We start from the raw sequence: 17522 nt of genomic DNA on the forward strand, positions 1-17522 counted from the left end.
TGGCCACAAGCAGGCGAGTTGAAATATCGTTAGTTGACTTATCTACGATCGGTCCCATATTTCATGAGGTGGATCTGATTATATCGCTATTACAGGCCTAAGTACAATGGCCTATGTGAGTTAGCAAAAATATGAGGCTACATTACTCAGTTGCTGGGTTAGCTTTCATATTAGCTGAATAGGAAAATGACCATATGTTTCGTGAAATTTATTCCACATGAAAGTTTATTGATGAGAGACGTGGTGTATGTTCGCTCTAAATGTCCACCGAGAAAATTCTGAACGAATAACATGGTCCTTTATGCCTTTATCTAGAATTCAAAAATATTTGTATTGTTTTACGTTTCTAAATCATCGATACACACAGTGTTTAGAGTCTCCCGCCTCATCCAAGCATCATGTCAACTGGAAGACTTTTCGATCACTTTGGTGACAATCCAGCTGATCAAGAAGATTCTGTGGATTTCGAATTCTTTGAAGAACATCGGTGAGTGATCGGAATGATAAATATCCTAACTATTGGAACCAAAAGTAATTGTGGCAAAATAATTTATTTATTACCATGTGACATGCAACTACACTTGTAAAGGCTTTATTTTCTTTTAGTCGTACATTCCTAGGAATGTGTTCAGAAAACCTTGTAAAGGTCTTACTCTCTGTTCTTTCCTTGTACTTGTTTTTTGAGTTGTATGCAGCTGATGACAAGTCATGAAATATAATGAATTCATTTTATTCTGAATACCGTGTTGTTCGTGCTTTGCCTAAATTTATCAAAGGCTTTGGTTGAATTCTAACCAGGTAAAAATTGGGATGCTTGATGTTAGGAAGGAACAAATACATAATCTTGATACATATTTTAGTCAGTGCTGTTAATCTGTTGATACTGTGAGTTTTACAGATTCAACTAGCTGTTAGCTAATTTTTGTTAACCACTGCTCAGTTTAATATCTTTCCATTTGCCTGATAACCATGTATTTAAATCGTGTATTACTGAATGCAATTTAAACATTATCTTTGAATCAGTAACTAAATCACTGGTTGTATCTGTTGTGGTTATATTTTATGGTGCTATGGAATCTTATTTCCAGCCTTACAGCCACCCTCGCACCTAGTATCATCAACCCTTGCTCTATTGAAACGAGGAGCAGTTCATCGCAGTTCTGCCAGTTAGTATACCATTGCTTTAGGGATTTGCGGCATATAACGATGAACGACACAGTTCACTAAACAATGGGTATATTATTGATTAATTTTTATGATATTAAAATCCTAATACGGAACTTTTTAAACTCTCATTGTAATTATGAACTTCAATATTTTTATAAAAGCTCTTCATTTTACGTGTCTATCAGTGAATGTATGTTGAATTAACATTATTGAAAACCTAAGTACATATAGCTGTCTCTGTAGAATCATATAAATAATGCGATGAACATGTTATGGATACAATATGAAATTATCTTATTAACTAAGTTTATGAAGTCCAGAAAGACGTGTATACATTTCAGATGTTTCTGTTGTCCATTTTTTAGGATTTATCCACAACTTAACGTTTAAGAACTACTAAACCTATAGTAGTCAGTTGAGTATTGATTACTAGGAATTATAGTATTAAATATCACAACCTTAGCAATATATAATTCGAAAAAATTATAGTATAGTACAATACGCATAAGAAAAATAGTTTTCATCGACACTAAATATTAGTACAAAAAACATGTATAAAACTGATACAATAATGTATCGTGAGACATAATACATTGTCTTTACTTCCTATTATTCGTTGTCTCAATAATCTCCAGTAAGTAATAAGAAATCCCTCAAACCTATTTTAACACATGTCAAGAACAGAGGCATTTGTAATTATTTACATGGTTTGGGTAGCAGCATTGAATTTCTGGTAGCGAAATAGTGACCCGAGTAAATCGTCATGTTGAATTTCAGTGTAACAACATTTCTAAGTGCTTTATTCAAATATTTAACTAACCGATTAGTTAGAGGTTATCCGATATGCTCATTTCAAGAATGTCTGGTCAGAACAGTTTTGAACTAAAATGAGAAAAATAAACTTTGTTTTACAAATTCTTTTTGTAAAGATACAATTTCTGACTTCCTTCAGATTTTAGTGGAATGGAAGTGTCAACTATTGTATTATGGTTGCAAGAATTTGTCTAACTATTCTGATAAGTATTCCGATTGTTTGATTAAGCAATTTATTCGATCACAAACCCCTGTCATTAGTTTCGACTGTCCATTTGAAACTATGAACTTTACAAGCTTCATAGCTTCAAACTTTTCAAAGCAAAATTATTTATACATGAGCAAGACATTAAAGTCATCCAGTGACTTCATAAATTAACAAATGAATAAACAAATTTTATATGAGGTTACAACTTCACTTTATCACATATCTACACAGTATGTACTACCCCGATATGGTTATATCAAGGATCGTGTTCATTCATTTTAGTAATATAGGACCTGTTCTTTGTCACAAATCATGATTTATAGCACATATGTCTGGGATAAGAATCGATTGGCAAAATGCTATTTTAATTCAGTTGGTTGAAATCCTTATATTTACAGCTGAACGAACCATAAATGGGAAATCCAGGTATACTTGCAAATGAATAAATATCTGAATATCAGTTACAAGCTATCAAATTAGTATCAAATGCAGTCAAAAAAGAATGCATCATAATTGAAAAACTGAGTTAGCGCAATAATAGAGTGGCTGCAAGCATTGACAAGACAAAGTTGATGGAGAGTCTTGATTTTACTAGTCCAAAATCAGTCAAATCATTGCGCTTAGAATTTCCCAAAAATGTAACTTCTATTATAGAATCGTTACTGTGGTCTCAACATATTCAACAATGTATTCCTCGCATAAAAAATGATCCGCTCCCCAAACAATCTCATGAAAACCACTGATTTGCTCAGATATAAAACTAAAACTATTAGGATGTTCGCGTGGTTCTAGACCAAGTTATGTGGTAAAATTTCATTAATACAATGGGGCAGCAAATAAAAACTATTATTTATTCACTCTCGGTAATTACGCACTGACACAATTGTCTTAAATTTTGAGTCAATGATGAGGTTATAATCCATAGATGAGACAAAAATCATAAAAAGTGGTGAATATGTGAAATCAATCGAAATTATCACCTCTTAATCAAATTGGCAATAGATAGATCCCATATCGTTTTGCTTGGAGTGTTGACATGGTGATTAGAAGTATTCAAACTGTTGTACTGACTAAGAATTCCCCCAATAGTGCAATCTGATGTAAGTAGAACTAAATGAGCACAAATGAAAGTATTGTGTTTGGAATTCTTAATAAGCGGGAAATCAAGTACAAATGAGTCATCAATTCGTACAAATACCACAGTTGACCAAGAAATAAGCCTGATGGGTAGATCTTAGTGTTTTTCAGACTTAGTAGATCTGAGAAATACTTTTAAGTCACCTACTTTCAAGCTGACTTTTAATCATGTTTGGTTTTGTGTCTGATATTCTGTATAAAAGCATACAAATTTATCAACAAAATAACTTGTTTTGCTCAACAGTTGTCTCGTTTTCCAATATTTGCTACTTCAGTGACTTGCGTCGATAATTCGGTCTCATTAGCAGTTGTCACTAGGCTACAGCAATTTCAATTCTATTAGTTTGTCTAATATTATTTGTGCATCCTCTATTATTGATCACAAAATTCCACTACTTAGCAGATTAACAACCTGGCTTGTTATGAAGATTAAAAATATGGAAATAGGTCGGAGTATTTATCCTCTTATTTCTATGAAGAAAGGTCAGTCGTACTTGCATGCTGCAAAGTTATTTAATTTAATAAGTGATATCCCACCATTTATTTCTAACTAATTCTAGGTTGGATATCCAGGTACTGAAGTGGAAAGTGAAACACCAATACAGGTATTGGGTCATTAAATTTCGATCAATTATCTAGACGATACTGTTTTCTTTAAGAGGTTTAGAAATTCTGTTATTGACTCGATGTTAGGATCTTAGGCGGAAACTGTTGAGAGTATCTCAAATAATGAGAAATTAAATCTCACTTCTCTTCGGGCTTTAGGGGAATTCTTCTTTTGAAGAGTAGCATCAGATGGACTAATTCTCTGCTGTATATAAGTATTAAAGGATAATTTTAATAATGAATAGAAATCAGGTAATAAAAACTTTAAAGTGCCAACTTCCAACGTATTAAAAAGTGGGATATATATATATATAACCTCTGATAAGATTTTAACAAATAATCAAAATGAAGTACTTATGTTTAATATGGATGTTAAACTTTATTATTGAAATGTATAAGGGTCTCTTTTTTTACTTTTTCATGAGATGAGACTGATTATGTTTTATTCTGAGGGCTTTCCAACATACCCAGTTTTTTGTATATTTAAATAATCTTATTCCAGGCATCAGGATACTTTACTTTATTAATCATTTAATAGACAGTCTTTTAGCCATTTCACAGCCTATGTAAAGTTTAACAAAAGACATGTACATCATTCAATGCATATAAGGAAACGAAAATTGACTGATAAAACTATAGACATTTGAGAGGCTCAAGTGTTACCACTGTTATATTTATTTCAGGTAATGTTCGGGATAATAATGTTAGTATATAACTTTAATTTAAATTACATATCTAAGTACTTCAGAAATCATGTTATATATATGTATACTCTGGAGGGTTATGAAGAAATTCAGTATACGAGATTCGATAATAATAATAATACGCTATAGATACCTGGACAACTCAGTGATTTCACTTTAAAAATGCGGAGTTCTTTTTAATAGGATTTCGTGGTTATCGATTTGCTGAAACGAAATATGCCCATTAAGACTGAAAACACAAAAGGCTAGTTAAACGGAAAGAGGTTTCTTTTTGAATTAACTTTTTTATTATTTTATCTTAATCATGATTATTGTTATTATCTGAATATAAATTATTCACTAAACATTAGTAAATGAGTTTATCCATTTTAAAATAAAAATTTTTCATTGAGAACTTCACAAAAGCTTCTTTCGTTTAATCAATATTTTGACAGTTAATAATTCACACTAATTCTACCGTCTGTTTCGTAATTTCCATTTGTATGAAAAAAGCGAGTCTATACCGGAATCATTGAAAAAGAATAACAATATAAATTATGAGAACAATAATTCGAATTTAGTTAAGGCAAACACTAAAACGTTTGTAGTAAAACAAAAACAAGAAGATGATCTGTATCAACGGAATGAAGATCTTGATCTAAACGATGAAACATATCACAGCACTGAAGAGGAAGAAGAGAACAAGAAGGAGAAAGAAGATGAGAACAATTTGGTCGAAAGTCCAGCATTTCACAAACCAGTTAACGATTCTGATAGAAGAAATATGAATAAAGCTGTAGTGAAGGATATCGACAATGACTTAGTGAGTGATGATGACGACAAAGAAGAATCGGTTTCATCTCCTGACGAGATTTCTAATATTCGTAGAAGTAAAAGTAAACATGTAACATCTAGAAATTCTCCAATACGACAATCACCAGACAAAAATAACAACCAGAAAAAACAAACCAGACCCTCATTTCATAGTACTTCAAATTTGGATATTTATAATGTAAACAATGAATGTATTAATGTTGCACAAATTGCAGATGCTTTGAAAAGTTTTGACAAAAAAATCCATCGCTTACATATTCGTCCACCATGGAAAGATCCGAATTCAAGACCACTTCCAAGTGATCGAACAATAGCATTTTATAACATGTATGAGGATTATTTAAAATATCGAGATCAGCGACCATTGTCAAGTTTAGGATATTCAACAACAAAATGTTTGAATGACGAAGTAGCTGTGCGTAGATTGTATCATTCAACACTGAATCGTTTGCGTCAAAATGAAAAAATACAACTGGAAAACTATGTAAGTTTGTCATGAACTGAATATGGTTTACTATTTCAGTTTCAAGCCTATAGAGTCATGTCAGGATGTTTGTAAACCTATTATTTGGCTTTAAGATACGGCCACACGATATGATAAATCAAAATTCTACTTTGTTCCTATTTGCTCAATATGCAATAAGGTCTTCATTATTTCAGTGTTTTTCTACTTTTTGCTCTCTTTTCTCTCTTACTAATGTGAAACTTGTAAATGACGAGAGCATAATTTAAGAGCGAATCTATCATATTTAAGGTGGCTAGTTTCAGGTTTTGACGTTAGATTCACTAACCCATATAGCTAAATAACATTTCGGCCTTATAGTTGATATGAGTTCATGTTTACAACCCTAGCTTCTAACTCTAAATCCCGATTTTTATTTCTCACACTAATTTATATCCTTCTTTAGATCTAAGTAGGTAAGTGAATTTTCTTAAGGTCGCTCAAATGTAGTGCAAATGTCGTTACACCTTGAAAATTTATTTCTAGTTTGATTTTGACAGATTAATAATGAATTAACAAAAAGATATCATATTTAAAGATGTGTAACGTAAAAATGTGTAACATTTAAGTACGAAAACGTATGGTAATCATGCATTCGTGCAAGTAACCTTGTTACAACAGATCTACTAATTTTATTATAAAGTTCACTCATTTAAAAGACAGCTGTATTATTATTATTATTCTTTCATTATTTGTGAACAAATGGATTTGAAATATATTGAAACTGAGAAAGATATTTGTGTATCCAGGTGATGATACGGAAAAATGAATTTAAAAAAAAAACACGTTAAAAGGAATAGTACTATGGTATGTTCTACTTATATCCACATATGTAGTATATGCTGATTGTCAGACATAGAATGTATTTTGGCACAAGATCGATAAGGAACGAACAGGAATGAAGCGCAATCGGTACAAAAATGCATGAACAATGAAATCAGAGAAGACGGACTGATATTTGCAGAAGAAACAGTCAAAATTGAGACAATTGATTGTTATTTTGCAAATTAACTGTTCACTGTATGGCTATCAGAATATAATGAGATAGTCTGTAATTTGTGCTTAAATATGTTCGATTGTCCCCACCACCGGTCTAATTCACTACAGTAATATAGTAGTGGAAATTTAAGAAAACACAACGAAAACGTTTTTCATAACTTACAAAATATGTAAATATACATCTCCCCTAATAGCTTCTTTTCTTTTAAAATTACTATTTATTCTTCTTTTCAATAATACTTAGGAATTAGCTAAACGTTTACAAAAAATTCGACCAACAACTGGTATGACTAGAGAAGAACAATTAAGAGATTATAAAAAATATTTTATTACACCAAATTCATTATATCCCTATCAAAAATCTTCTTATCTACAAAATTTCCATATAAATCAGAAAAATATTAAAAATAAAAAAACAAAAAATACTTTAAAACCAAATGAATTACCATTTAAATCATATAATAAGTACCAAACAAATAGTAATAATAATAATAGTAATAATAATGGTAATAATAATAATATGAAGCGATTCAATAAAGATGTTGGAGATAAGATTAAACTTGAAACATCTTATAATTCAGAATCTAAACATGAATCAGATTTACATTCTTCTAATTTGAATCAACAAATTAAATATTCAAAACAATTCAATAAACCAATAATTATTAGACAACAATCTCCAAACAATCGTTCATCATCATCATCGTCGTCGTCGTCAGGTTCATTTAATTCATCACCTGAATTATCGATTAAATAATAAGATCCGAATACTTTTAAAATGAATTAATTTTTAAATTTTCTTCAATTTATTTTTTAAAAGAAATTGTATTTTTAAATACGGTGAATAATATTTTAATTTCAAAAGTGAATGTGAATTAAAACAAAAACATTCATTGAATAACAGATTACATAGAAGTGAAAACTATGGATAATATAACTAAATGGTTGTACGGTAAATTTTTCTTTGTTTTCTTATTTATCTTCTATTAATTATTTTATAGTTTTATATTTTTAATCAACGATCAATAACAAAATATTTTGTACACCATACATATTAAAATATATACTGTTATAAAGGTTTCATCAATGGGACTAATTTTGTTTTAATTGTTTAAAACTATCATTTTGTTAAAATAAACGATATGAGGTTTTCGTTAATAATTCTTTTTTTCTTGTTCATGGATTGACATCATTTTGAATATTGCAGAACATTAGAAAGTATTGAATATGTGTTGTTTGAATAGTTCATGTTCATTGGTGAGAATAAAGTTCATTTATTGAATAATTTATCTAGTTGTGTCATTTTTTACCAAAGGCTATAAATTTTGAATGATATATGTAACGATTAATTTTAGTTTTGTTTTAAATCCCAAAATTCTAGGAACCCTTCAATACTCATTTAAAATAATAATTGTCAAGGCTCACGATGATATTAATTTCAAACTACGAAGTCGAAACAATAAGATGGTCTCCAGTTTTCATCAGTTTTCCAGGTGATATCATTATAAGATGGATACTATTTCTAGGCCAAACTAAACATCAGAATATTTTGATATTTTCATCCAAAAACTGCTAATTTATCATTCGTCTATATAGATTATTTAGGGGTCAGTCATTTACTCTGGTATCCACTTTAAAAAATTCACATTTCGTACACAACATCTCATTATTAAGCTAGAGTAGCGCTATTAAAATAGCGGTTTTTGTAATTTAATAGGTATAACTGTATATCCAAAGAAATGTTGGAAAAACACCAGCAGTCAGGTTTTATTAGGGAACTGAAAGATAAGGATTCTAATAACTAACAAATTCGTCCAGAAAATCTTCCTTTAATTCTTAGCATTCTTTCGGAATTTTACATTTCTCTTATAAAATTGTTTAAATTTTTAGAAAGATTGTGATGTATACAGATTCTGTTTATTATGCGGTTCGGTACTAATTCTGTCGTCCTTGAGTTGTAAAAAGTTTAATTTTATTTGTTTTCACAGTTAGCATTGCAGTCTGGTCCACAGAATGGTGATTTCTAAACATGCGGTTAATTCGTAATGAAGAATGTTGAATGTGATCATACTGCTATTAAGTCAAACATTTTGCATTGTCACATTGTATTTTATGATAGTCACCAAGTGTTTTCAACTAATGTAAGCGGCGGTGGACTATCTCAACCCATATTTCGTTAACTTCACAGTGACCATCTGCAGTACTTAGATAACTACTAGTAAACTGTACCATTATTATCAGGTTAAATGGTCTTGTGGTGATTTTGTAGAATCTTAAACTTCCCATCCTGAACTGACGCAGTTTGAAAAATATCATACAGTGACTGAGCCGGGAAATTCATACTAGTGGATTTGGTCTTAGTGATTGAAAACCGCTGTGCTCACTGTGATACTTGATTCGTTCCACCGTATAATCGTGAATACGCTTCACTGATAAATCTTTATCTAGGACCAAACAATTGTCTTTTTCTGGTTATATGCTAATGGTTATCCAGTTGATGTCAGAATGAGACAAAGATTCTTTTCAAAGTAATATCTAATTATCATTAGGGCAGTTTGCTGAAACCAATATATTAGAAATCACGAAATGATAAATTCAGTTCTAGATATTGAAAATATGTAATTTGATAAATATTGAACTACTAATAAACTCGGGTGGTTAAACTTCTAACAGATATGTCATTTATTCACATAGTATTGTGAGGAGTGATATACTGAATATGGTGAGAGAAATTATGAAAATGTCAAACCGAAACATTAGACAAGTTCTATAGATTCCCCAAGTCTTGATCGTCTTTGTGCAAAGAGATATGTATATTTTAAAGAGTTATTACCTTATATTAAAAATGAGTAGTTGAAAAACTTAAAAAGGGACAACATCTTTAATAATTTGTTTATTGTTTTATTTTTCTTGAAGAATTTGTATTCACTTTTACTTAGTTAATTTATCTAATTTCCTGTCATTACTTTCATCATTTGTATTCTCTTCTCAATATTATTCATTTGTGGATTCCGGATTACAGCCAATTAAAAAATTATTACAGGTGACACTCTCAAAAACAAGTTCACTAATTCCTAAGTTTTTTTATTACACCCTTAAATTTCTATTCAATGGGTGGTAGAGAATCATAATGACCGTGCAATTAATTTCAAGTCTTTGAAGTGGAATACGATAAACTATCAAAGTTATCATCATATAAATAATTAGTCACAAGAATATAAACAAGAAATACGAATATTTCAATAGAAAGAAAAGGATAAAAGTCTCATATTATTTTCAGTTATATATTTCAAAATAGCCTGAACTAATGAAACTCTATAGTGAATCTGAAGTTTATAAACCAACAAAATTTCATAATGATTAATCATGAAAGTATTCGTTCAGTTTCACAATTTTCTATTAAACAAATTAGATTGGATCAAAGGAATGTTCTGTTTTAATTCAAAAACTAATAAAAAATTTCAACAATTATAATACAAAGATGGATAGTGGCTAGCAGTGGAATCCAGGACGTGCGTTTCGAGGCAATACGTACAGTATGCACATATGCCAATAAGAGACTGATCAGTTGCAGTCCTAAGCATCAATGGGAAGATTCAAACAAACAATACTAAGTGAATTCAATCATAATAAAATTTGTATATTAAATATTTAGAAGTAAATAACACGAATATTGAAAATTTTTGATACAAAACATTTTTGATTTTTATCAACCATTTATGTGTGAAATTTTGAGAAAAAGGAAATTTTCCACACAGATTTTATTACTAAGCTCATTTTTTTTTGTTTCTACCAACATTTTCCATTATAAATATCGATTGTTTAAAACTGCTTAGAAACTAATATAACTGCTGGATAATCATATCCTTTAGGATCGATTTCATTCAAACAAGTTCAGAAATAACCTTATATATCTCTTTCTCTGTCTATTTATTTTTTTTTCAGTGATTCTTTAGAAATTCTTGAAATCACTACCACTTATTATATTTCACTTAGTATGAACTTGAAACTACATATTACATATTCTCATTTATATTAGTGATTCAATGCAATTCTTCTTAGAACTTGGATACAAAATTAGTAGAGTCTTTGTTTCCCTAATTTTACATCCTTTTTTAATAACATAGTTGATGTATTTATGATCATTTTAAAGTTAGCTGTTGATTGCAAACATGATAAACGAAGAAAAAGTATCAATAATATGTAAAACATTCTTTTGTTTTTTTCTTCTTTACACATTGTAAACATTGTAGCGTTTATTTGTACATTAAAGGTAGGAGTTAGAATATCAGAAAAATAAATTTTATCGTATGGTATTCATGGTAGATGTTTTCTACAACTTAACAAAATGACATTGCTTTTGTGTATACTCGAAAACCTTTTAGGACTTAGTGATCTAATTTTAAATCTCTTGTACATCTTGACAGCTTGCCTCTTATATAACATATTCTATATGTCTTTAGTTAAATCCTAGTCACTTCTACTTGTCTTGTAATAAGAATATTTACTTCCTGAGGATATAAATTATTTAATGAGTACCACATACTTGTGGTGGAGTTTTTGGCTTGGGTAAATTTTTGTAAATGATATTACATAGTATTGATATACACTACTCTTTGTCCATAAAAGGTTTTGGTTTTAATATATATTATAGTATATAGATAACCAAAATCAATTTTGTTGTCAACTAACTATGAATGGGAATATATCCAAGAATTTTTATATTTTCATGACTGATTAATACTGCTGTTACCTGTGCCTTAAATATTTCTTACCAAGCTCTGTATAAATCACTTTATAATGCACACTTGAGCCTTGACGTTACACAGACACATTACTGGCAATTAGAAGTTAGGATTACCAAGGTTTGAATACGACAAGTATACATTATTTGATAATGTTAGACATATATATTTACACGGTTAAAATATACTTTAGGTAATTTAAGTCATCTACTCTTACATTAGTAATACTTAAACACAACTTTTTCTAACAGTAGTATTATTTTTATGCACATTTTTGGTTGACCTAGATAATTGTTACAATCGGTTCAAATCCCTTGACAATTAGTACAACAAATAAATTATTTAACATTCTATAGTATATAAGAAATAAAAAATGATAAGAACAATAAGAAACTTAACACTATTTAACAGAAATAAAAGCATCATAATAAAAAAACAAAAGTTACATTTCCGATCATCTATGCACGTTACTAAGACAATGCGAAGGCCATGGAAATTTAGTTGTTGAGTAGAATCAGAAGTCCTGGTAAATAAAACAGTAGTTAATAAATGGTGATAGTCAAGAAAATTTAATTGAAGTAGAGGAGATAGGGAAAATGATTTCAGCACATTCATTAATTACGCTTCTACAACCCGTCTAGATATTTTATAAAAATAGATTATGCTAAACTTTCACAGTGAAGATTTATTAGCTTACGTCACTGTATGTAATAAGTATGTATGATGTCTTAACAAACATACAAATCATTGAATTCTTCTCTATAGCGTCATTAACTTGTAAGCATATAAAATTACTTTAACTGATCGATCTGCTATCAGTTTTCTGTCAAAAACTGCAAGGTCCTGTTAGACCAACCCGGTGATAGCACGTGGTAGTTCTGTGCAATTAGATAAAACACAATGACCGATCTAATACGATTACAAGTAGTTGTGAATAGAACTAAGAAGCTCCCGTTGTAGAGACATCGCTTTCGGGATCCCTGAATAAATGATGTTCAAGGATAGAACATAAGTATGTGAAAAAAGAGCTTGTATTTGGAAGTGAATGCTCAAACAATAGTTCTGTAGGCATTCAGCATTGATCATGACCTTGTCAGTTGAGACGGACACAATACGCTGATGGCGCTCAGTCAAGCGTATCTACTATAGCCAGGCAAAATGTACATGAAATACTTTTCATCTAAATAGCTCAGTAGCCTGAGACCCATCTGCGAAATTACTGAATCTCTTGGTAAAATATAAGAACCATACACTGAATACTTCATTTGTAAAATTTCATCATTTGTCCTCCACAAGCTATATGATTCTTTCAAGTCACAATTCCTTTTAATTTCCCTTTCTCTTTCCTTCAACTCGACCTTCATAGCATTCTGTTCCATGTTTTCCGCTTCCGATTGGTGTTACATACTACTTATATCCGTCGACATAAGTAGCATACACCACATTACTACATGTCCAAATACATATACGTATTTAGGATGCCATACTTGAAGTAGACTTGCAGGGCGATCATGTGATATTTTTGTACAGAGAATATTTTTAGGATAATTTTCAAATCAAAAATATCATTGGGCTTGGTTAATTTTTTAAGTAGGGATCAAATTATTGATTGAGGAACACTGTTAAACCTGTTTGACTTATGTTAACAACACTAAATTTCACAACTCCAATGTCATGTCAAATGCTTTCCCGAAGTACGATATAAGTGTATATTTCATCGTGGAGACTGTTTACATTAGTCAACTAGTCATATGATCATCTATGAGGCTACCCAATACATCCGATGATATTAAAAGTAGTGTTAAAATTCTAAACAACCGGATTTGATTCTGTCTTCTCCGTTAAAAGTCGAAAAATGGGATTGTTGTTTTCTACAATTTTGATGATTGATTGTAATCTAAGGATTGTTGACAGAGAATACTCAGTAGAAACGGACATCTGATGATCCTCTTTGTGAAAAAAGCACTTATCATCGCAACATGGTGACTCACATGGTCTCATTCTTGATAACTTTCCCAACTATTCCCCAGTCTTATTTGAATAGCGCTCTAACTATTGCTCACTGGTGTTCGAAACTGTTTTAGTTGGGTGCCTGGTTTAGTTGTTTATCAAAGACTTCCGTGACTTTGATTTTGGTGGGGTACTGAAAGTTAGGTCGACTGATGACTTGTTTTGTTTAGTATGTTCTTGTAATTAGGTTATGCGACAACCTATAGACATTTTCATAAACGAGGGGTTGATGGTCCAGTAATGTGTGCATTCAATCCTAGGTCAATAAGTCATGTTAACGATGTTTTTTGCTGTCTAGACAGTTCGTCAGATTACTGTAGAGACATGAATCCCTTTCAGTTCATGAAAGTATCTCACTGAAAATCATGTCAGATGCAATTCCATGACATTCGATGGTCTTTTTGACTGGATTTTGGGCGTTTATTAATATATAGTCCAGCCAAAATGATTTACCCCCTCTCAGCATCCTAAATTATCACCTTTATTATCTATCATCCACGACTTTATGATGGGAACCTCTTATTGTTCATTCTTTCTAATAGTCGCTACATAGGGTTTTGCGAGGTTTGGGGAGGAAGTTGTAAAGTTTTTTGGTATAAGGTGTGTTAGTAGAAATGGGAACTGATGCTGTAATGTATTTAATTCGTCCTTCCAATTTTTGTGTCAGTGATATGAGTTGACTTCCACAACACTGAACGTGAGTGTGGAGAACATTCCTCGCACAATATAACACCTGAAGGGCTTTGGTTGAGCGTTCTTAGTTCTTGAGATTCCCCTTCAACAAACTAGTGAGCTAGTTGTATCGAGGTTTGATAGATAGGAAAGTCACGTCGTGCTAATTGCTGTTGCTTTCGGAAAGCCCAAGCTACTTTGTAGATCACTTAAATATGCAGTAGTTACATCACCTGGAATTTCTAGGTTGTTATAATAATTGGCTTAACAGGAAAGAATCATAGTTCATGTCCGAAGCTAATTGATTAACTTCAGTAAAGATATCTCGACAAAATCAACGATTTTGGAAGCCATTTCAATCGGAATGGAACCTACTATGTTCGTGTATTTCGTTGTCTGTGACCAGATTGCTCAAGCCAAAAACAAAGCTTTTGTCTGGGCAAACCAGATTCTTGAGTTGCTTAACGCGAAAGCTGGAAGTCTGAACTCCGAAATGGCTTCAGACATCTGAAATAATTCAGGGTGAGCGTTTGCAGAAGGACTCTCAAAGTCACTAAGATCATCAGGATAATACACCATATGAAAAAGCCTACACGTCTGGTGAGATAATGAGTGTGGTGAGAAAATAGACATAAGGGCTCACCAGATAGTTGTGGTAGACAAAAATACAACTCCAAAAATAATTAGAAAATTATTACAAATTAAGTCTATATTAACTATCTCCACAAGTGTATAAAACGTGTGAAACCTTTACATAGATCAAGCACAAACGCAAGCTGGAGCTGACGATCCCACTTGTGGACTGTCTTGATCATATAAAAACATGTAAAAGACAAGGACTACCAACTCAGTACACATTGTATAGGTAGGCTACCTGTCCACTCACACACGGCTCACACAGGAAGAGGCTCACGCGTTCCAAAATGAAAGCATAAACTGCTTGTACATGAACGCTGCGAGTTTGCCAAACAAAATGAATGAGCTACGTGAACTTAGCAACGCTAATGATGCTCATCTGATAGGAATATCCGAAACTTGGATATCGTCTCAGTTTACGGACCAGGAGTTAGCAATACCTGGAATGTCTTTATTTCGCAACGACAGAAAAACAGGAATGGGGGGGTGGGGTAGCACTATACGTACGGTCATGCCTGGATGCGCACCAACTTCACAACCAAGAGTTTCTCAATCTTGATGAGTCAGTATGGTGCTCAGTAAGATTGTCTACCACCTCAAGGTGTCTAGTTGGGGTCATTTACAGGAAGCCCACTGCCGACATCGAGTAAGACAATCGTTTGCTGGAAGGATTAACCCGCTCTACGCGTCTCGGATTCTCTCAAATCCTGATTCTAGGGGACTTCAATCTTCCTAGAATCAACTTCGTGGAACATACATTCATTGGAGGTGACAACTCTACTGAAGCTCTGTTCTTCAACCTCATCGGTGACCTGGGATTATTCGAAAATGTGAAGTCGGCAACTCATTGGAGAAACAGTCAGACGCCGTCGCGCTTAGACTGGGTATTCACAAATGAAGAATTCCTAGTCGACGACCTCTCATTTCTGGCTCCCCTGGGGAAAAGTGATCACGTCGTCTTATCATTCAGCTTTGTCAGCAAAATGGAGCTAAGATATCCCACTAACAACAGGCGCTGGAATTTCAAACGGTCGGATGTGTTAGCTTTACAGGACTATCTACAACAGGTGGATTGAGATGTTCACCCTCAACTTGAAATGGATGCTCATTGAGATTTCTTACTGCACACGATCTTATGTGCAGCTTCTTTTAGGCAAGGCAAAACTGGAGTTTCCCAACTGATAGGTCCTAATGGTCCGACCAATAACGACGGTGATGCCACTAAACTTTTGGCTGAACAATACTCTCAGACATTCCAGCCGACTCACATCAACTATACTGATGAAAGCTTCACCTGCACCTCTACATGATTTTCCGAAGTGCACCTGAGCGTTGACCTGGTGCTCCGTAAACTGCAGCACCTAAGAAAAGACACTTCTCCTGGTCCGGATATGGTTCATTCTGCTATATTGAGGGAGGCAGCTTCAATCCTGGCATCACCACCTAGCGTGATGTTTTCAGACTCGCTAAACCGAGGCGAACTACCGGAAATTCGGAAGCTGGCCCACATCACACCAACTTTCGAAGGAGGTCGACACAGTAAACCCTCGAGCTACCGACCAGTGGCCCTTCTCTCCATACCTAAAATTATAGAATCTCTAATATACGACGGTATACACGAATGCTTATTGTCCTTAAAGTTCTTCTCACCCCAACAGCACGGTTTCAGAAAGGGTCATTCTTGTATGACCAACCTGCTGACTGCGGTGGATAGATGGACAACCATCCGTGATCGCAAGTAGAAGGTTGACGTCATTTACCTGGATTTTTGATAGGGTCAACTATGTATGTCTTAACAGTAAGTTTAGACGATTAGATATCAAACCCCCTTTGATTGACTGGCTCACTTCATATCTAGAAAACCGACATTTTAAGGTCAGGGTTAACTTCACTCTCTCTCAGGCTATGGAATGTCCTAGTGGGGTCCCCCAGGGCTCAATACTAGGACCTCTTCTCTTCTTGATTTATATTAACGATCTTCCTTAACAAGTTTTATCTGACTTATTGCTTTTTGCTGATGATGTGGAACTTTGGAGAGAGATACGTAATCATAATGACATACTAGTTCTTCAGGAGGATCTGACCCGACTTCAAAGTTGGGCAGACGACAACGGACTTACCTTCAACACTTCAAAGTGCAAGGTAGTCCATCTGAGACATGTTGCAGACTATAGTTATAACTTAGGTAACTCCCCTCTAGGAGTTTCCCAAGTCGAAAAAGATTTAGGAGTGTTGGTACCCTATGACCTGAAATCGTATGCGAACTGTGACAAAAACGCCTCTCAAGCAAACCTTGCACTGGTAACATTGAAGCGCATTTTTGGCCAGTTTGACGGTAGAACCTTCCACATAATCTTCAACAGTTTTATCCGTCCCCATTTAGAGTACGGAAACATAGTATTTCCTCCCTCCCTCCAAAAGGATAAGGACACTCTGGAACGTATACAACGTCGAGCCACGAAATCAGTTCGGGGACTCAAATTCAAACCTTATGAAGAGCGCCTCAAATC

The 17522-nt window shown here is 32.9% G+C and overlaps 1 protein-coding gene across 1 annotated transcript in view; it reads left to right on the forward strand.

Moving 5' to 3' along the window:
* Nucleotides 1–398: 398 nt before the first annotated feature.
* Smp_169790 (putative prokaryotic DNA topoisomerase) overlaps nucleotides 399–17522 on the forward strand; it is a gene marked incomplete at its 5' end in the record, with an annotated part of 40921 nt that continues 23797 nt past the window's right edge. Inside the window, 3 exons of the mRNA XM_018799436.1 lie at nucleotides 399–487; nucleotides 5128–5932; nucleotides 7194–7233. Of these exons, the coding sequence (XP_018651225.1) occupies nucleotides 399–487; nucleotides 5128–5932; nucleotides 7194–7233 (934 nt within the window). The remainder of the gene's footprint in view (nucleotides 488–5127; nucleotides 5933–7193; nucleotides 7234–17522) is intronic.

The sequence above is a fragment of the Schistosoma mansoni genome, chromosome 3 (assembly GCF_000237925.1).
Source record: "Schistosoma mansoni strain Puerto Rico chromosome 3, complete genome".
Taxonomy (NCBI): domain Eukaryota; kingdom Metazoa; phylum Platyhelminthes; class Trematoda; order Strigeidida; family Schistosomatidae; genus Schistosoma; species Schistosoma mansoni.